General features: G+C 41.1%; 3 protein-coding genes across 10 annotated transcripts in view; 2 read left to right on the forward strand and 1 right to left on the reverse strand.

The window, feature by feature from the left end:
* The first annotated feature begins 41 nt into the window (after window positions 1-41).
* KBTBD4 (kelch repeat and BTB domain containing 4) lies at window positions 42-10737 on the forward strand. Its single transcript, XM_007431503.4, has 4 exons — window positions 42-190; window positions 2455-3099; window positions 9109-9215; window positions 9877-10737. Exons 1-4 carry the CDS (start codon window positions 172-174, stop codon window positions 10735-10737), a joined length of 1632 nt encoding a protein of 543 aa, XP_007431565.1. The 5' UTR covers window positions 42-171.
* A 54-nt stretch (window positions 10738-10791) lies between these two features.
* Window positions 10792-15243, reverse strand: PTPMT1 (protein tyrosine phosphatase mitochondrial 1). Its single transcript, XM_007431502.4, has 4 exons — window positions 14860-15243; window positions 13463-13543; window positions 11993-12184; window positions 10792-11813 (listed from the first exon to the last, which is right to left on the reverse strand). Exons 1-4 carry the CDS (start codon window positions 15094-15096, stop codon window positions 11571-11573), a joined length of 753 nt encoding a protein of 250 aa, XP_007431564.1. The 5' UTR covers window positions 15097-15243; the 3' UTR covers window positions 10792-11570.
* A 74-nt stretch (window positions 15244-15317) lies between these two features.
* The window catches only part of CELF1 (CUGBP Elav-like family member 1), a 52554-nt gene continuing 46051 nt past the window's right edge, over window positions 15318-21820 (forward strand). For all 8 annotated transcript variants that reach the window (XM_088145634.1, XM_088145635.1, XM_088145638.1 and 5 more), the window contains exon 1: window positions 15318-15456. The gene's annotated coding sequence lies outside the window, so the exon portion shown is untranslated. The remainder of the gene's footprint in view (window positions 15457-21820) is intronic.

Below are 21820 nucleotides of genomic sequence, written 5' to 3' on the forward strand. Positions count from 1 at the left end.
AGAAAGCCAATCACGCGCCTGACGGTCAAAATGATCCGGAAATGAAAGTAGCGCGCGGCTCGGACGATCGCTCGAGCTGGCTTCCGGGAATGCTCATCCCGAAGTAGGAAAGCGCAGCTCCTCCTGCTGTGCCTCAGAGCCGATCCCTCCGTGCAGTCCCAAGACGGCAAAATGAAGGGAGGAGTCGCAAGTAAGAGCTGCCGTTGGCGGAAGCCGGGACGTTTCTTTGCCCGGAACGTTCCTGCCTGTTGCGGGGGTGGGAAGGTTCGGTAGCCGTTCGCAGGTGGGAGGGGCGGCTCTTGCTGGTGCCGGGAATAGGTTCCGCCGCTGCCAAGCAGCTTTCAGAAGAGGCGTCTCGGTCCCGTTCGGGGAGAACCGTTAGCAGTCCCTCCCGCGCAGCGCCGGAATGCTGAAAGCAAACTCCCGGCGAGACTGCGTTCGATCCAAGCTCGAATGGCTGGGAAATGGGATCGGCTGCCGCTGCCGCTGCTCAGTTAGGGGAGGCGATCACTCGGACCAGCCTGTTTTTATGGCCTTGGTTATTTATTTATTTATTTTTATTTATTTATTTATTTATTTTCAGATTGTATGCCGCCCATCTCCCCCAACGGGTGACTCTGGGCGGCTCACAATAATAAAGAAGAAGAAAAAACACAGGTCTCTCCAGACATGGATACAATCTATAAATAATTAAAAAACATATATTAAAAATGCCCTAAAACTTCCTATGATTTTAGCCCTAAAAAACCTGTAAGATGCTGGGGGGGGGGGGACAACGCATCACCCCACCAGCCATCTCCACAGGTGCGGGCCCCCCTCTGGCCCCCAGGCCTTCTGGCAGAGCCAGGATTTGATCCCTTTCCTGAAGGCCATGAGGGAGGGGGCACACTGCACCTCAGGAGGCAGGATGTTCCATAGGGCGGGCGCTGCAGCAGAAAAGGCTCTCTGCCTAGACCCCACCAATCGAAATTCCTTGACTGGTGGGGTCTGCAACCTGCCCCTTCTGCTGGACTGAGTGGGGCGGGCTGAAATGACCGGGGCAAAGCGGTTATGGGCGTCTGGGGTTTTGTACGCGTATACACAGGGCCCCCAGAATGAAAGTAGTCAGCTCCTGCAGCCCTAATTAAGCATATTTTGGAGATTGTGACTTCTTAGGGTCTTCCTTCTAAGTGACCATGCATCGGATTGGATCTTTTCTGATCCGTCCAATATTTTATTACCCTCTTATTACTGTTTCCTTCTTAGAAATAACCTGTTTCGTCATGGTCTACTTTGTATAATATAAGAGAAAAAGGAATGTCTTTAAAACCTAAATACATTTTAGGCTACTTCAACCAATCACAGCCTTCCTGGTTTGAGTACTTACTATACTTACTGTGTGCTTGCTTAACACATTAAAGCATTCATTGAATTTGCACCATACACTGAGCTGCAATGTACCCAACCATGTTTTAGACCACTATGGATGTAGCTTAAATATGTTTATTGTTATAATTATTTCTGCACGTATCCAGCAGATTGCAGACAAGCACCATAGAAGCATAGTTTATTTCAAGACTGTTTATGTCAGTAGGTTTAGAGTACATAACTCTTTATGCATAACATTCAGCATCTCTTGGGCTTGATTTTGTATTGAACTTTATAGACTGAAAATATAACTGGGAATCTCTAATGTGATAGAATTATGAAAGAAACACAAGTTTCCTGCCAATTATGTGAACCTACTAAAAACACACTTGGCTGAGTACATTTCTCATAAGCCTAGCTGAGATCCATTGTTTCATTCTGGTATTTACTTACTTTCTACTTTTAGTTTATTTTTCACTTAAAAAGCATTAAGGCACATTGGAAGTATATTTAATATGTAAAATATGGTACTCAATGATTACCTACTACCTGTTGGGCCCAGCCCAAGAACAACAGGGAAACAATCCAGCCAAGTTCAGTTCTTTATTGCTTACACCATATAGACAGAATCTTGCCAGACTAAATCTGTACTATGCTAACCTAACAGATATACTCTGGTAGAATCTAGGGAGTGGCTATCTTAAGTCCTTTCTTCTTCCCACGCTCCTGCTCTGGACTATGTTGCCTCTTGCCTCCCCTTTTTCCTTCCTGGAATGCACTCCCTCCTTCCTGAGAACCTGGGTGTCTATTGCATCCCATCACACCACCTCCCCACACTACCAAAGAACTGGTTTATCTTTTGAGATATTATAAATGAAGTGTACTGTATTGTGTACTGCTTAAAAAATTTATTCCGTGTTGCAGTTGCATATTGTAAGAAACTGCAGAAATCAGTATCCAATCATTAACTTTTGCTCTTGCACAGTAAGATACAGATCTTCTCAAATTGTAACTTTTTTGTATATTTTATTGAATACAATTAAAATTAGATTGGTTTACCTAAGATACAGAATATCAGAAGGATTCCCAATGTCTGTTGCATTTCAGATTACTGGAGGTCAAATCACAGCAACAACATGGACTCATTGGAGGAGACAGGAGGTTCCTCAACAGGGGACACTGGAAATTCCTCAACTGAGGAAAACTACTTTATGAATTACACTTTCACCGATCGTTCACATTCAGGCCGTGTGGCCCAAGGAATTATGAAGTTGTGCCTTGAAGATGAGCTCTTTGCTGATGTTACCATTTCTGTAGAAGGCAAAGAATTCCAACTGCACCGGCTAGTCCTTTCAGCTCAAAGCTGTTTTTTCCGTTCTATGTTCACTTCCAACCTTAAGGAGGCACATAACCGCATCATTGAGTTACAAGATGTTAGTGAGAGTGTCTTTCAACTTGTGGTAGACTATATTTATCATGGAACTGTGAAGTTAAGGGCAGATTATTTGCAGGAGACATATGAGGCAGCAGATATGTACCAGCTAACTGCCCTCTTTGAGGAGTGTTCTCGTTTCTTGGCTCGAACAGTGCAAGTGAGAAATTGTTTGCAGATTATGTGGTTGGCTGATCAGCATAGCGATGTGGAGCTCTACACAGCAGCCAAACATTGTGCTAAGTCATATTTAGCACAGCTTCAGGAAACAGAGGAGTTTCTGCACCTTCCTCTCCGTTTCCTGACAGACATTGTCTCAGGTAAGTCAGTTACTAAGATCCATGGTGGCAAGGATGATGACTTTTCGACTCCACGTTTTTTAATATATTTATTACTTTGATTCATGGCCCAATTCAAATTTACTTCAGACCCAGTTTTGGGACAGGTAACACTTTGTTTAAACTGATACACAATCTATACAAGGTCAGGAGAAACACCTCCATGTTGCTTCCCCTGTACTTTTTATCAGCTTTCAGTGCAATCGAAGTGTATCTTCTGGAACATTTGCTCTGGATGAGACTTGGAAATATTGGTTAGGTTCACGCATTGCACACAGCCATGTGATCTTTGGGGGATAGTACAATATGTGACAACAGTCATTGTGGTTTTGTGTTAAGTGTGAACTGAGCAATTCTTATTCAGTGAACTGTGGTTTAAAGTTCCAATTTTGCACAAAGTTTGAACTCTGTTTTATAGAGGTTCTTAAAAATAGAGGCACATTCTATAGTAGAAGAGGTAGAATTTTTCTTGAAAAAGTAAACTGCACCTTATAGTTTTGACTCTGGCTACTCAAGTGACAGCTGAACTATGAATGGTGTACTAGATGACCCTTTTCTAAAGAAGACAGATATTGCTGTGTTGATACATTGTCTAGTTGCACTGCAACTGGATAAGTCAAATGCACTCTCTATAGAACTTTCTTTGAACCTTCATTGTTCAACAATTCACTGCCCAGAATGATTAGAGCCTGCTGTTGAGAATAAACTCCATTAGAAAAACAATTGTATCGCTCCCTTATTAATTCCAGGCCCAGTTCAAAAGGGCTTTGGAAGAAGTGGACCATCTAGACCTGTTTCAATCAGGTTTCAGGCCAGGTTATATTATGGAGATTATGTTAATTGTACTGGCAAGATCGGGAGGTGAGTAGTGTATAAGTCAGAGCCCTCCATCTCTCAGTGGCTTTCAATACTCTAGAACCAGGAAGTTAGTGGAGCTTAGCATGTGCATATTATGTGGTCGGGGATATTTTTACATGGGCCTCAACTATATTTTTAAAACTATTTTATTTGTCTGTTCTGTTTTCAGAACAGTGTCTGTTCACTGCAGGGTTCTACTCATTAGATGGATAGCCATATAAAACTATTAAAGATGCTGTTATGACCTTTATAACCTTAAACAATTTAGGGTTCTACTTAAGCCCAAACACACATTAAGACCATCATATAGGCCTCCTATCAGTTGCAAACTAAGGAGCTGAATGTCAGAGAAGGCTTTTTCTGTTACCATGTCTGAAGTTTGGAACTGCCTGCAATGTAGGAGATTCATTTTGCCTTTTCATTGGCTTAAGTAAAATTTTATGCAGTCTTCCATATAAGAATGTTTTTGGGACACTAATAGCTGAACTACATTGTTTTACCTTCTCCAGCATCATACTGTGTGATTCTTTTTTTTTAATGTTGGTTTGTTATTTTTATTTATTTTTCTTTTTAATAGAAGAGAATATCTGTAGCTCAGGGTTGAACTCTGGAGTCCTTGATGCTCTCTGAGCTTGGTTGTTTGCTTGCAGACATTTCATTCCCCAACTAGGTAACATCATCTGTGCAAATAAGTGTGGGATTTGCTCCCTGTTTATGTACAGTAGCTTACCCTGCCAGTTTTGGTAGGGGTATGGGCAAAATCCACACTTATTCGCACTGATGATGTTTCCTAGTTGGGTAATGTAATGTCTGCAAGCAAACAACCAAGCTCAGAGAGCCCCAAGGACTCCATTCTTCTTTTCATTGTGTTTCATTTTTATTAGCTATATGAAACATCACTACAAATATGGCATATAAGCATTTGTAATAACATATTATATGCAAAATCTAATGGCAGCAGGAGCATTAGAAGTTTTCAAAAGCATTGTAAAGTAGATGAAAACTAACTTTACTGATTCTTAAATATGCACAGCTTATTTTAATAACCAGACTACTGTAGAAACAGTATCAAATATCTCTAAAGAAGCTTTCAGTTAATAGCTAGAGGACACTTGAAATAATAACATATCTATTAAAATTTAGGAACTGCAACTATCTTAGTTGGGAAGAAATAAGAAAAAATGAGATTTTAAAGCAGCATATTCTCTGAAGATAGCTACAGTGGGGCAAAAAAGTATTTAGTCAGCCACCAATTGTGCAAGTTCTCCCACTTAAAAAGATGAGAGAGGCCTGTAATTTTCATCATAGGTATACCTCAACTATGAGAGACAAAATGAGAAAAAAAATCCAGAAAATCACATTGTCTGATTTTTAAAGAATTTATTTGCAAATCATGGTGGAATATAAGTATTTGGTCACCTACAAACAAGCAAGATGTCTGGCTCTCATAGACCTGTAACTACTTCTTTAAGAGGCTCCTCTGTCCTCCACTTGTTACCTGTAGTAATGGCACCTGTTTGACCTTGTTATCAGTATAAAAGACACTTGTCCACAACCTCAAACAGTCACACTCCAAACTCCACTATGGCCAAGACCAAAGAGCTGTCGAAGGACACCAGAAACAAAATTGTAGACCTGCACCAGGCTGGGAAGACGGAATCTGCAATAGGCAAGCAGCTTGGTGTGAAGAAATCAACTGTGGGAGCAATCATTAGAAAATGGAAGACATACAAGACCACTGATAATCTCCCTTGATCTGGGGCTCCACGCAAGATCTCACCCTGTGGGGTCAAAATGATCACAAGAACAGTGAGCAAAAATCCCAGAACCACATGGGGGGACCTAGTGAATGACCTGCAGAGAGCTGGGACCAAAGTAACAAAGGCTACCATCAGTAACACACTACGCCGCCAGGGACTCAAATCCTGCAGTGCCAGACGTGTCGCCCTGCTTAAGCCAGTACATGTCCGGGCCCATCTGAAGTTTGCTAGAGAGCATTTGGATGATCCAGAAGAGGATTGGGAGAATGTCATATGGTCAGATGAAACCAAAGTAGAATGTTTTGGTCTAAACTCAACTCGTGGTATTTGGAGGAGAGAGAATGCTGAGTTGCATCCAAAGAACACCATACCTACTGTGAAGCATGGGGGTGGAAACATCATGCTTTGGGGCTGTTTTTCTGCAAAGGGACCAGGACGACTGATCCGTGTAAAGGAAAGAATGAATGGGGCCATGTATCGTGAGATTTTGAGTGAACCCCTCCTTCCATCAGCAAGGGCATTGAAGATGAAACGTGGCTGGGTCTTTCAGCATGATGACGATCCCAAACACACTGCCCGGGCAACGAAGGAGTGGCTTCGTAAGAAGCATTTCAAGGTCCTGGAGTGGCCTAGCCAATCTCCAGATCTCAACCCCATGGAAAACCTTTGGAGGGAGTTGAAAGTCCGTGTTGCCCATCGACAGCCCCAAAACATCACTGCTCTAGAGGAGATCTGCATGGAGGAATGGGCCAAAATACCAGCAACAGTGTGTGAAAACCTTGTGAAGACTTACAGAAAACGTTTGACCTCTGTCATTGCCAACAAAGGATATATAACCAAGTATTGAGATGAACTTTTGATATTGACCAAATACTTATCTTCCACCATGATTTGCAAATAAATTCTTTAAAAATCAGACAATGTGATTTTCTGGATTTTTTTCCCCATTTTGTCTCTCATAGTTGAGGTATACCTATGGTGAAAATTACAGGCCTGTCTCATCTTTTTAAGTGGGAGAACTTGCACAATTGGTGGCTGACTAAATACTTTTTTGCCCCACTGTACATCAAAGGAATGATTCTTATGGTTATCAACACTAATTTGTCTGGATATGTAGCTGAACTGCATACATTAGATTTTATCCAACTGTCTCTTCTGCCCAGTAGAATCAACATGACTAGTGGAATAAATTGTTATGTCATCAAAGCTCTTTTTGTATCTTCCCAAAGCTTCATTTTGCTCCAGAAGGCTGAAGGATGCCTTGAACAGACTTGGGGGTAGGAAGGACTATGCAAAAGCCTTCAGTTGTGTGGATCACAACTAACTGTGGCAAATTCTTAAAGAGATGGGGGTACCAGACCACCTTGCCTGTCTCCTGAGAAATCTGTATGCGGGCCAAGAAGCAACAGTTAGAACCAGTCACGGAACAACTGATTGGTTCAAAATAGGGAAAGGAGTACGACAAGGCTGTATACTGTCACCCTGCTTATTTAACCTATATAATGCAGAGTACGTCATGAGAAATGCCAGGCTGGAAGAATCACAAGCCGGAATTAAGATTGCAGGGAGAAACGTCAACAACCTCAGATATGCAGATGATACCACCCTAATGGCAGAAAGTGAAGAAGAACTAAAGAGCCTCTTGATGAGGGTGAAAGAGGAGAGTGTGAAAGCTGGCTTGAAACTCAACATTAAAAAAACTAAGATCATGGCATCTGGACCCATCAATTCCTGGCAAATAGAAGGGGTAGAAATGGAAGCAGTAACAGATTTCATTTATTTGGGCTCCAAGATCACCACAGACGGAGACTGCAGCCATAAAATTAAAAGACGCTTGCTCCTTGGGAGGAAAGCTATGGCAAACCTAGATAGCACATTAAAAAGCAGAGACATCACCTTGCTGACAAAGATATGCGTAATCAAAGCTATGGTTTTTCCAGTAGTAATGTATGGCTGTGCGAGCTGGACCATAAAGAAGGCTGAGCGCCGAAGAATTGATGCCTTTGAACTGTGGTGCTGGAGAAGACTCTTAAAGAGTCCCCTGGACTGCTAGGAGGTCAAACCAGTCAATCTTAAAGGAAATCAACCCTGACTGCTCATTGGAAGGATTGATAATGAAGCTCAAGCTTAGATACTTTGGTCACCTAATGCGAAGAGAGCGCTCTTTGGAAATGCTGGGAAAGATTGAAGGCAAAAGGAGAAGGGGACGGCAGAGGATGAGATGGTTAGATAGCATCACTGAAGCAGTGAGCATGAAACTGAGCAAACTCAGGGAGGCAGTGAAGGATAGGAAGGCCTGGTGCGATATGGTTCATGGGGTCACGAAGAGTTGGACACGACTTAATGACTGAACAACAACAATTAATGCAAGAATAATCCTTGCGGAGGAGTAAGGAGTGGGTAATGACCATGGAAAAGATGGTGACCCGGCTGTTGAATGATTGTTAGATTGAAATAGATTTAAAGACAGAAAGTTGACACTGAGGTAATGCAATCTTAAAAGAGTTCTAGGAAGTGAATGGTAGAGAGTTTAGTGATAATCAGTTTACAAGGTCAATTACCAATTAAAGTCAATATGCTTTTTTCCCTCTACATAGCATGTTAAGAATTCACATATTTATACTTCATAAAGTAGTGTAAATTGGCACATTACACACTGAATTTCTCCATGTTACAGTCAATAACAGCACGTTACAGCATTTAATAGCAAGTATACAGCATTTAATGTTTTCCTTTTACCTAGCCTAGTGAATCCCTTCTTAAACTGAAATCTTATTAATTACTGCTGGCTTCCATAGCCATTGATTTTCTTAGTTGTAATTAGATCAGCCAAACAAAACAGGCTTTTCTACAGAAGCAATAGTCCGCTATACTGATGATTATGAAGCCGAATACTGGGACTATATCTAACAGTGGACCTGATTACACTAGCATTACAGTGTATTGCATTGTATTACATTGAAATTGCATAATCATATTTTGAATTCTTTTAAAAGATTTTTAATATTCCTAAATAGGGCATCAGCTTGTAATATGTTAGAATTTTATTAACTGCAGCAAAGAAGTATTAAACTCTGAGATTATCCAATAAAATAAAAGTCTATCTGATATTTGAATATGAGTGCAAGAAGAAGGTCATCTGCTTTTTTAGCTAGTATTTCCCAGGTAAGTCACACATTCATTGGGTAGTTGTGGAAAGTAAAGCACATTCTTGCTGCCTGTAGACTTTTGCAGAATAGCAACTATAGCATTCAAAGGCAGTTTAACCAGGTAAACCTTATAAGTTGGAAAAGAATCTAAAGAGATTACTTCCTCTGGCCATTTTACAAGAGTTTATTTGTTTGTTATTTGGTTTACTTCTGCAATCATACAGATGGGGTCCCATGTTCTCAGAATCCTGCAGCTGCAATAGAAACCTGGATTGGCTTCAATAAAGAAGAGCGGGCAGGTTTCTTAGAGCTACTGCAATCAAGCTTAAAGGTACAGAGTCAAGTGCTCCCCACATCTCATAACATCTGCTCACTCAATAAAATTGAGTTCAGCAGACCCTGCCTGTATCCCCTTACTCAGGAATTGCCAACTACAGGAGCTGCAGAAGCTTGCCTTTTCAACCACTGCCCCCTCCTTCAGAATAACATTCACCAAAACAAATCTCTCCATTCCCTTTCAGCTTTTAAATACTTGGTTGTTCCAGGGGGGTTAGAACAGTACGGTTAGTCCCTCCAAAGTATGAAAAGTATTTTAATCTTGGTAGGTTTGATTGTTATGTATTTCCAGTCCTAGACACATCATTTTATGGTTTGTTTTGGCTTTAATCTGAGTTTATGGAGATGGGAATTGTACACAATTCAGAGTCGGTTCTGACAGAAGTGGCTTATTAGCCCTGGAGTTGTATGTATGGTTATAGTCCCTTTTTTCATTGTTTGAAATAAAAGAGCCATAAGAGACTAAGCCTTCATATGGACTATAAAAGTCCAAAGCTAAGAGATGTGGGAAATTTTAATAGAAAAGGGTTCTCATGTATATCATAAAATCCCAAGCCTAATTTGCTTATAGCTTTTCTTTTTTGGGATCTGTAACTAGCATGTTTCCTTTTGACTGAATTTATTCAAGGCTAATAAAAGTTCCTTTTGTTCCTTAGGAAATTGGAGAGAATGTTCATATCTATCTAATTGGAAAGGAGTCCTCTCGTACACACTCCCTCGCTGTCTCGCTGCATTGCGCTGATGATGACTCCATCAGCGTTAGCGGTCAGAACAGTTTATGTCATCAGATCACTGCGGCCTGCAAGCATGGCAGCGATCTCTATGTCGTTGGAGGATCCATCCCACGTCGCATGTGGAAGTGTAACAACACTACAATAGACTGGGAATGGTGTGCTCCCCTGCCCCGAGACAGGCTTCAACACACTCTGGTTTCTGTGCTCAATAAAGATGCAATCTATTCATTGGGCGGCAAAACACTGCAGGACATCCTCTCTAATGCCATCATATACTACAAAGTGAAAGACAACGTGTGGACAGAAACAAGCCAGCTGGAAGTAGCAGTGTCTGGGGCTGCAGGTGTGAATCTCAATGGTGTCATTTACTTGTTGGGTGGTGAAGAGAATGATGCTGATTTTTTTACCAAACCCTCTCGGCTGATTCAGTGCTATGACACCAACACAGAGAAGTGCTATGTGAAGCCTTATGTATTACCCTTTGCAGGGTGCATGCATGCTGCTGTGTACAAAGACTTGGTGTTCATAGTAGCACAGGGAGATTCTCTTTTGTGCTATAATCCTCTGCTGGATAGCTTCACTCGGCTCTGCTTGGCAGATGCCTGGAGTTCAGTACCATCCCCTTGGAAAATTGCCAGTTGCAATGGTAACATTTACATCTTCCGGGACTGTTACAAAAAAGGAGATGCCAGCACTTTCAAACTCAATCCAGCCACCTCTGTGGTATCCGTCACCCGTGGCCTCAAAGTGCTACTTACAAATTTGCAGTTTGTGTTGGCTTGAAAGCCAGGATATTTCAGTGCTGGAACGATGGAGACATCACATTCAATAGGTCTGAGAGATGCATAGATCCCTATAGCTCTGTCTTCTTGAGGCTGATCATAGTACTTTAGAGAGGTTTCCTACATCCTTTTCACAAGTATCAGCATCTTAGCTGTACCCTTATTTTCACTAGCACTTACTTAATCTGGGTTGTGACTGAATTATTGTTAGCACTGCTTCCCTTACTGGTCAGCTTCTTGCCTCCCAAAGCCAAGGCCTGAACCCATTCTTAGCAGCAGTCCTAAGTAGCTGAACTCTTTATGGCCATCTAGAGCTAGAGCACAGGCTGTGAATTTTGCAACCATTTTTCAAACGTATCTCTCCAATAAGTGATTTCTTGTAAAGTCCTCCTTATTAGAACTGCAGAAGACAATTATTGAGCTAGAATTACTTTAAGTAATGCATATTACAGATTTGTTGTTTTTCTGTGACAAGAGCGGGTTGCTATTGCCCAATGCATTTCCACCTGATATGAATAGCAAATTTACCCTTGTACTGCGTCATTACCCTGATACTAGGTGTCAACCCTTCCTTATTGATCTGTAAGAACTGGGGGTACAAATCTCAATAAAGGCTTTTACTGGAACAGCACTATGATTTCATAATACCTTGTATTTGAGAGAAAAAAGCATTGTCAAGAGGTCCCATGCATCTACTCTAAAGTAATCAAGAAGCAGAGACAGTATAACAGGCAAAGCACGCTCATCTATTGATTGCAAAGCAGGCGGTAATTAAAACTTTTATTCTACCACTGCAGAAACGAACTGACTGATAAGTTGCTCCTAAGCAATAAATTAGGAACCAGATGTTTTCAGAGGGGAAACTTGAATATCTTTTGGTGGCTTTGTCTCTCTTTGTGTATTCTGTGGTGGTTGGTGTTTTGCATCTGTTGGCTTCTGCTGTAGCTGTGCAGGATTTCCATCAGTTACAGACTTATGAAAGTCCTCTAATAACTCCAGCTGTTTACGACGGACAATGATATGAGGACGAATCTTAGCAATGACTTCAATTGCTTCCTGAGGAGTCCACTGGTGGACCTACAGAGGCCACAAAATCCAAATGTAATATCTATTTATTAGAAACTACAGTAGTATATTCCAGCATTATAACTGGGAAGCACCAATTTTTTTCTTTTCACATCTTGAACAGTTTATTCCTGATCAGCTATTTTGCCACACCATTTTTGACCTGTTCATTAAAAAAAAAAAAATCATACCTGAATTAAGTAAGCAGCAACCATGGTGGCACTGCGAAAGCGTCCAGCTTTGCAATGCACATAGACACTGTTTCCACGTTCACGATGTTTCAGTACAAACTTGACACCTTTCTGCAGATTTTCCAGTGAGGGGATTCCAGTCAAGTCCACAGTGCTAAGGCGCATTTGTTCTACACCCATTGCCTCCCATTCCTGTAATTAACCCAAAAATAATCAGAATGAAGGAGAAACACAACTGTAACAGAACTATTGGATCTAACTATCTAGATATCAGGAAAGATCCATCTAGAATAGCAAGTGACTATTTTAGCATAATTTATGAAATCTAAAAGGCTCAGTGAGAAAGACTTCAAAAAAGGAGCTAACAAGAAATCAGACTGGAAAGTTAGATGATAGCATGAAGGTAACTATTAGAAGTGAGTGAGTACAGTATTGTAAATTAAGGCAGTAATCAGATCAGGACCTTAAAAGCAAGAAACCTTGCGTCAGTGAAAGTCCTGCCTAATCTTGCATGTGTGACACATGGCAGCCAACCAGATGAATTGGGAACTTAGCAGTGGACAAGAGGTCACTGCTGTTCCCAAGCATCTGGTATTTTAAGGGATGCTGCTTAAACTTTATAGAAGGCACTATAAAGCCAGCAAGAGTCTTAACCATTGATAGTCCTATCCACCATTTGTATATTTCTCTTGAAGCCATGCATCTGATAGCTGGGTACTCTATAGTTAAATGTGTTGCATAAAGAAGTATTTCCTTTTATTGGTATTTAATTTCAGTGAATGAGGGTAGACAAAAGAAAATTCCACATCATGCATGATTTTATATGCCTCTATCATGTTTTCTAAGCAAAAAAGCCCCTAGTGCTTTAATTCTTCCTTGTAGTAAATCTTGTGTAGTCTCAAGTTGTTCTTTTATGTACCTTTTTTAGAATTTAAGTGATCAGAAGTACAAACAGTATTCCAGGTATAGCTGCACTCAGCAATGATTATTTTAGTCCCTTTCTAATGGCTGTTAGCATAGAATTTGTTTTTACAGTAGCCACATACTGGGTTGACATTTTTACTGAGTCTCCTGTCACAGCTCCAATTTCTTTCCTGTCAAATCAGACCTCATGAGAGTATATGTGAAGTTGAGGGCTTCTCTTTGCACTTGATTGCATTCAGCGTGTCAAAATTCATTGCCCTGCTTGGAGAAATCCTTTTGGATTCTTTTTGATTTTCCTACACTGAATTATTTGTCATTTACAGGCCTCTACAGAGAACAATAATCAAGCCTTGGGTTTTGTGTAAACATGAACAGGTCAAGGTGCCCAATGTTGCTATTTCAAACAGATGTTAAGCTATTAAACTGTATTGTTTTATCCCTCTTAAACAGTTGGTGCTCTGTACTTGGGTTCATATTCTGTTGAACCGTGGCTGTCAGTTGCATCCCTCTTAGTGATCTACTGGTGGTGATGTAAGTGGAACTCACCTCTGGAGAACAGCACAGGAAGCGAGTCTCATACTCTTCATTCATGGTAAGCACTCCTCGGATGTTCTCTTTTTCTACCAGCTGCAAGAAGAACCAATTCACACATGTCCAAATATGCTAAATGTGCTTTATTTTAATATTCAACCTGCATTCTCCATGTGTAGTTATAACAATTCCCAGAATTCTTAATTGATCTCCAGACTGACTAGGAATTTGGTGAGTTGCAGTGCCATCAGTCTGAAAGGTATCAGGCTGAAGAAGGCTTAAGCTAACCCATCCTCTCTTATTGGCTACATTCTCCACTGAAAATATAAGGATACCCTAGAGTCAAGCTCAACCTCTGGATACATCCATGCAAGGTTTTTTGCCAATGGTATGGAAGTAGCTTACAACTGTCTTTTTCTTGGAACCTTTGTTCATCTTTCCAGTTGGAAAGCCTTGGAATTCCTTAGCAGTCTCCCATCCAAATACTAACCAGGCCCAGTCCAACTATGCCCAGCTTCCCAGCTCAGACAGGTATTACTATCCCCTTAAGACTTCTCCCTCCGTATGGCTATAAAAACTAATGCAGCCTGAAGAAATGGGCTATAGAAGGTCAGACATCTTCTTTTAAAAGTATGCTTTTGGTTAGGTGGTCTTTTCAATAAATATAACGAGTGAACTGAGATGTCTAAAGTCAGTAAAACAGTTCCTACCCAAACTGAACATCTTAGAGGTGGTACCTTTTATGGCATGGAAGAATGCCTACAGTAGAAGAGCACCATCCCAGCTTGTGTTAAACTGCTCAGAAGGAATCTTTGCCTTGGCATCCCTCTCTCGCTCTTTACACGAAGCAACAAAAACTAGGTTGCTCTTTAACACCGCCACTGCGCACAGAGTAGCCCACGGTAATGCGGCAATATACTGCACAGGGAAGGACTCTCAAACCAAATTCATTCCTGATCGCTTTTCACCTTCGCGTCTCTGGTGTTACGGAGTAAACAATTTTAATCCCCTCTCTATTGTTATTTCATTTTCGCGAACTCTTGCACTTTTCCATCCCATCATTCGCATCAGGGCGTCGCAAAGTTTCGCCAGTCTTCAGAAGTGAGCCGCACTGAGATCAAAGGAACTTACCTCAAGTCCCCCATAGCAAATGGCACCGGGCGGCCGTTTACATTTCTGAACCGCAGAAAAGCGCACGGCAGCATCGTGCTATTTAGGCGGCGGGCAGCAACGCTGGCGGAAGAACTTCCGAAATACTTTCCCACGAAACGCCCAAGGGACCGGGGAAGCCTGCGGGAAAAGGACGCCTCCTCCTCACTTCCCGGCTGGCTAAGGGAAGCAACGGAGCCGGCCCCGTCACTCGGGTGGCTCCGCGGGGCAGCCGTGGAGCCCCGCAGACTCTCGTTTCGTACCTGGCGGCAGCGTCCCCGCAGAGGAAGGGCTCCCAAGACAACGGCGCGGTCGATGCGGCTGAACCATGGCCGTTGCGAGCCAGGCAGCTGCTCCCGCACCAGCGTGTACAAGAGGGTCGGGTAGTAAAAGAGGCGGGCAGCCCCGGGGCCCAACGCGGTGGAGATCACCATCGCCAGATCAGCCAGGGCCTCCCAGGACCGTCGAGGCGGGCGTGAAGAGTCTTTAGGGCAGCTCATGACACGCAGGGAAAAAGGGACGGGGGCACAGGCATCTCGGCGACGCGGTTGACAGCATCAGCCTCCCGCAGGGAACTAGAATCCTGCGCCGCGGGTAGCCGAACTAGACGAGCGCGCTCATTCGTTAAACGGAGGGGGGGGGAAGAGAGAGAGAGAGAAGTACCGCGCGTGCGCTTTTCTCTGCTTTTGCGCGTCTCTCCAGTTTCTCGATGGTCTCTCCCGGAAGTGCCGCCATCTTGCGAAACCGGCCTGAGGCGGAGGGAGGCGAGCGATCGCGGGCGGATCCCCTGGGGCAGGCGAGGGCGGTGGCCGCCAGGAGGAGCCCGGGAAGGGCAGGGAAGAGACAGCGCGCGGCTGACGGTGAGTGCGCTCGGTCCACAACGTGGGTGGCGTATGTGACTGGATCTCTCCGTTTAAGAATACTCTTCTTTCTCTTTAGTTGGGCCTCGCTACTATCAGACCCGCTTGGCTTGGCTTCCCCTTGCCGGGGTGGGGGTTGGGAGCAGTGGGGGGAGCAGCTGGATACCTGCCCCTTTCTCCCCATCACGGGCTAAGTGTCGGTGCTTTGATAACGACGCCCACCCGCCTAGCTGCGCGGGGTGCTTTCCTTGTACCTAGCTAGTGAGTGTCCCAAGCCCACTAGGAGGAGAATGGTATAGGGAGCGCCCCGGGGAAGGTGGCTTTCTCATCCTATGGTTGTGGTGAAGCAAACACTAAGCCAGGCGCTCCTTCGGGTGGGCTGGGTCTGTCTCCGGGGGGAGAGACGGATCGCAGGGATTCGGAGCGTTGCAAGTTTGCGTCGTCGCCATCCCAGAGGTAGGGGGCGGGGCTCGTCTGCTGGTGGTCGCTTTATGACTTGCGCAGCGCTTCTTCTCCTCCGTTAGAAAGCTCTCCTTCACAGTAAAGCAATTCAGTTTCCCTACTCCGCGGTGGTAAGCGATCTCTTGGTAGTCGGTTTTGGTAAAATGACCCTGAATAGTGATGGAATGGGGAGATGTATTCCTTGGCCTTTGCATAGAGCCCGGATGGGTGCAGGAGGAGGAGGTCGGAATCCCTTGGAGGTTGGGCACGTGGTACGGTGGAAATGACGATTTCCCGGCTCCCGTGAAACTTCGCGTTGATTTATAATGGAAACCTTCGGGTTCTCCCCTGGGAAGTTGGCTTGGTCAAACTACGGTAATACAAGCAATGGGATCCTCTATATTGAGCGACAGAGTAGTCAGAATAAAATGCAGTCACTTAAAATATGAGACAGAATAGGAAACGGTAAGAAACAAGTGCAAGAGGGATCCTTTTTTAAAAAAAGAAAATGTTATGTTTGTTTATTTAATTAAATTTATTGGCTGTCAGATTTCAGAAAACTCTGGGCAGCTTGCCTTGTAAAATAAGGCCATTAAAAATAATAAAAACAAAGAAAAATTATGAAAAAAAGTCCTGAATATCTGAAATGAAAAACACAACTTCCCCCAAACACCCCAAAGATGTTAAAATAAAGACTGTGAATAATCTGTTAATTTTGATCTGGTACAGTGTACACATGAGTAAGACATGGGCTAATTACTTTATAATTAACAATAGGAAAGATGTATGTCCTTGGAATACTTTTGTTTAAGAGAATATTTAATGCACCAATGTGTTTCATGATTTTGTATTGCCATGTGCTTTTCCACTGGTTGAAGCAACTTGCTAGAATACTTCTCTTGATGTAGAAAAGAAGGTGCTGTGGACATACCATACTCTGCACAGTTTTATGTAATCTTGTACTATTTACAGTTTATTAGTTTGCATAAATTGAATATTTCATATACTTCTGGAATACTTCACTTTGTCACATACAAGGAATTGAATGCAGCTATTATATATTGACATCTCCTTGTCTTGTTTTCACTGTAATAAAGTGCAGTTACAAATTAAAGGCAAAACAGACATTTTTTCAAACAATAAAGATAATGCTGAAAACTGTTAAATGTTATCAAGCTTCAATAAAACCATTCAGCTTTTATTTGTCCTTAAGAATAAAGCAAGCTTGATCTTCTAGAGGAATATTTTGTCAGTAGGTATATAGAAAGGAGTTTTCTTATCTAACCATTTAGCCTTTTATAATTCTGGGACATATCTCAGAATCCAGAAGCTTCACTTGGTGAAGAATGCAGCAGTGTGGGCAATTATGGGTGTATCTCTCTATGCCCATGTTACACCTTTGCTCTGCAAGTTGCACTGGCTTCTAGTTTGCTAGAAGGTGCAATTCCAGGTCCAATTCAAAGTGCCAGTTTTTATATATAAAGTGCTAGTTATTACATATAAGGCCCTACATGGCATGGGGCCAGGGGATTTGAAGGACCACTTTACTCCCATAATTTCCAATCGTCCATTAGGTTGGGCAGGAGGGGCATATCTCTGGGTCCCATCTATTAGGGATTGTTGTCTAGTGGAACCCAGGGAACATGCTTTTCCCATAGCTGTGCCTGCCCTCTGGAACACCAAACTGCCCAGGCTGACCCACATTCTGCTTGATTTTTAGAAAGTCTTGAAGACCTGTTTTCCCAGGCACGGGGGCCAGGAGAGTAACTGAGCCTGCATTATTGGTGAATGGTATTTTTGGGAGCTACTTTGTGGGGTTGGTTAGGAACAGTATTTTTTAATTTCTTAAAATATATATTGAATTTTAATTCTTGTTAGCTACTCTGAGTCACATTGGTGAGATGGGTGGCCATATAAATAAATATACCATAACCCCTGAAGAACATAGATTATAGGGAGACTCATTTGGGAGGAAATAGTCTTTTAAATATCTTGGCTCATTAGTGAACCATTTAGGCCTTTGTAGGTTAAAACCAGAACCCTAACTGGATTTTTTTAAATAATACATTAATTGCTTTATAAAAATCTAAATCAAGGCATCAGCTTTCCTGAATAGGATACAATTATTTCTTTGTAGGAACCTTTTTCTGCCTTCAAATCATAAAATATTTTGCTAGTATTTTACTATAGTATGTTACATTGAGATGCTGTAACATTCTCTTCTATAATTCTTTTCTAGAGGGCCTCACGCCTTAGGTTTTTCCACCAAATATTAAGTTATTTGCAGGTTTCTGTTGGTTAAAAAAACAAACAGCTTTGTTACTATATCTATTTTATAGAGCCTTGCATTTTGTGTTATTTATTCCCTTCCTAATAGTTTCATCTAGTACAAATATTGTGAATGGTGTTAGAAAACATGGATTAACAAATGATGCTAAACCACAGTTTAAGTTTTCTGAGCAATTGCTGGGTTCATGCAACACACTAAATCAAACTCAACCAACTATTATAATTTAGTGCAATGTGTGAAACCATTTTGGGCTATAATTCATGGCTTATTAATTATGCATGAATCAGGATATTATCTTCTGTTAAACAATAAATTGGTGTGATGTTTATCCAACCAGAGATAGGGGACTACACTTTGAATGGGAGATAGTTAAAGGTTACAGTGGGCATAAACAATGATATCAACAGAATGTGGAGGGCTCAATTTTTTAAATACTTTTATCTTACTTTATGGTTTTACTTTAAAAAAAAAAACAGCTTTACATAACTATTCTGCTTAAAGTGTTTGTGTTGTTTTGCAAAATTTTAGTAGAAGCCATGCCACACTAATTAGCAATTTGCTGACCAATTTAGTGATCACAAAAAAGGGGCCTGAGGGTCTCATGTCAGCCATGCGTTGCTCACTTCTCATCTAAATCAGGAAGATTCTAGGACTCTTTTCTTATTCACTAGTGTGGCTGTGAAGCTTTAATTAATTACAGTTTGTCAAATAGTTCAGATCCCAAAACTATAGTTTGCATGTAGCAAGCCAGTTTCAGATTCTTAACTATGAACCTTTAAAAAAAACATATTTAAAGATGATAGCAGTTCAGTTTTTGAAAACGGAAAGCAAAAACTAATCTCCTCAGAATCATGCTGAAAGAGGAAACAAGCAAAAAAAGACTGAAGCTTGCTGTAAGTCAAGTCCATCATGAGAAACGTAGTTAATATCTGACCTGCTCTAATGACTAAGTTCTGATACATTTTTAACAGTGCAACTCTTAAGCTTTTCTTATTAATACCAGCAGTATTGCTTTGAAGATTCATGGTTAATTATTTGTTGTTGATTGTCTTGGTCAGCACATGGAGCACTGAAATCTTCAGAAGGAATTCATTGATACTTTTTCTTTCTCTGTCACAGTATCTCAGAGAAGATTGGAATATATTCTGGTTTAATTTTGTTTTAACCAGAGTGTTTTTGGAACACTTTCTGGTAGAAGGAAGTAGCTGGATTCACACATCACAGTGTGCTATGTTTAACCTTGGTTTATTAAGCAATTATAATGGGCAGGTTAATTTTATGTAATACTGAGCCATAAACAGTAGGTGAGTTCATATTATATGCCAAGTCAGCACCAAAAAGCCTATGTTGTGGCTTAATGCAGTGTAGGAGTGGAACCCAGCCAAACTTTTGTCTTCCTGGCCATCTAGTTGATCTAGTGGCACAGGCTAAGCAAATATTTCAAGCTCACTATCCAGTTCCAAATAATTAATTCCATATGTTAGAACTTACGGTCGAACATGTAACATTTAGCATATCTATCCCAAATGTATTAAAATATCCAAGATGGCTAGGAACATACTTTTTTATACTGTTGATTCTACTGGTTGTAACTTTGATGGGAAACAGCAGCTAAAAAGCACTGTGTTTAAAACAGTGTCATATTTTTTAAAAAATCAATCAACCAATCTAACTTCAACACTAAAAATCCCGTAAGGGCAAGGAACATGATAGGATGAGATTAAACCAATTTTTAATAGTCTAAATACCTTGTTGGTTTTTGCAAGTGACAGGAAAACTGTGAGAAACAGTGGGCAAGCCTGCCTAAGCATAGCAGCTTCTTGGTTCTACCCAAAAAGATGTATGTTTGGGAACACACAGGTGCTTATTAATTTTCATAATCTAGTTCCAAATCATACCAAATGGCTGTCAACTGAGACTTGAATGTCAGCATATCTTAGTAACAGCATGTTGAGAAATGACACTGGTTGCATTCATACAACAGAAATCAAATAAACCACATTATGGTTTATTGCAGCGGGTGGACACAGAAAAATCATATTGGATTTAATATTTGTGTAGAATTGAGAATAGTGTTTTTCTGAACAACAGTTTGCATTAACAGACTGATATTATTGGCTACAATACTTTAAAATCAAAATCAGACCAATTTATTTTTTGAATTATAAATAAAAGCTTTTATGGTTTGAACTATAGAAGACATACTCCTTACATCAGTGTTTCTCAACCTTGGCAACTTTAAGACATGTGGACTTCAACTCCCAGAATTCCCCAGCCAGCAATTTTGGGAGTTGAAGTCCACATGTCTTAAAGTTGCCAAGGTTGAGAAACAAACCCTGCCTTATACAAAAAGAATTTAGCATAAGTTCCAAAAACTATACTGTTATTCTGTGTCTCAAACAGGGTCAGATAGATTGTATCTGAAAAAAGTAACATATTTACTTCAGAGCAGCCTTTGAAGAATACTTTGCCTGTTTCTCTTTTATGCTTTTCTTTTTAATAAGCATTTCCAAAATCTTAAAACTCTAAATACTTTGGCTTAAATGTATAGTTTAGAATCCAAGTGATAGATGTGCCTACGCACAAACATGCCATATATCAAGTGGTATTTTCAGTTCACAACTAGCAATGCTGCTGTTCATTGATGTTGTATGTTACACAGTTAGAAAGCAGGATGGTTAAAGTCCTGTCTGCAACCATATATTTCTAGAGGTTTAAAATACTTGTTTATTTTTTATTCATATGATGCCAAATACAGTAATGCTATTGCTTACCCCAAGTCTAAATGCAAATGTCAATTATTTATGACTTTTTGAAGCCAAGAGAGGCCATAATGGGAAAGTTACTGTCTTGCAAGATTTATAGACTGTAGTATAACTCATAGAATAAGCAATACCTTATTGAGCGAGTAGAAATGTTTTCTTTAATTTTTGCTATATTACTGTGTATGTGCATGTCAGAAATAGGTGTTTATAACACTTTGTATTGCATATTGGCATTTCAGATTCATTTAACACAGGTTGATCATATGTTTGCCTTTGCAGCCTGAGGCTTGGTCATTTCTTGCCCGCTGTCATGTGTAGCTCTTGATGCAAAGATAGGGGTAATCCAATATGTATGCTAGGAATGAAAGCTGATTGGTAGGTTCACGAAAGGATCTTTGTCCTGTGTAAAATGTGATACCCCAGAGTGCATAATGTCCCTGGCAGACATTAAAGCCTGTGGAATCTGGTCCTTTCCATATGCACTTGTCCTTTATATGTTTTTTGGAACTGTCACAAAATGCTACAGAATTGGAACTGTTTTTTGGTTAAAAATTAAACTAACCTGAAGTTTCTTTTATTATTTTCTCAGGTATCTAGATGAGATTACTGATTGGTGTCTTGATATTGTTTTCTCCAGACATTCCGTTCCATTTATACTTACAACTATCTGAGCAGATCTTGCTTGATTTAAGTTATCTACTGTTGTCATGAGAAGTTTCCCTGGTTCCTTAAATGTTTGGTCTCACTTAAGTCTCACCTGCTAAAAATGTCCTGACCCTATCAGTTTAAAAGAAAGTGGATGACTCATGACCCTTTAGATACTCCTGAATTTCAACTCCAGCAGTGTAGCCAGCACGGCCAGTAAGGA

The sequence above is a fragment of the Python bivittatus genome, unplaced genomic scaffold (assembly GCF_059951505.1).
Source record: "Python bivittatus isolate LINGU-HERP-01145 unplaced genomic scaffold, Pbiv_v1 ctg000480_np1212, whole genome shotgun sequence".
Classification (NCBI taxonomy): Eukaryota; Metazoa; Chordata; class Lepidosauria; order Squamata; family Pythonidae; genus Python; species Python bivittatus.

Coding starts and splice junctions, on each gene's coding strand:
- KBTBD4 (XM_007431503.4), top strand. Junction 3,100..9,108: donor CCTGACAGACATTGTCTCAG/GTAAGTCAGTTA, acceptor GCAATCATACAG/ATGGGGTCCCATGTTCTCAG. Junction 9,216..9,876: donor TACTGCAATCAAGCTTAAAG/GTACAGAGTCAA, acceptor TTTGTTCCTTAG/GAAATTGGAGAGAATGTTCA.
- PTPMT1 (XM_007431502.4), bottom strand. CDS start 15,096: ATGAGCTGCCCTAAAGACTCTTCACGCCCGCCTCGACGGTCCTGGGAG. Junction 13,544..14,859: donor TGCGGGGACGCTGCCGCCAG/GTACGAAACGAG, acceptor TTCTTCTTGCAG/CTGGTAGAAAAAGAGAACAT. Junction 11,814..11,992: donor TTGCTGCTTACTTAATTCAG/GTATGATTTTTT, acceptor TGGCCTCTGTAG/GTCCACCAGTGGACTCCTCA.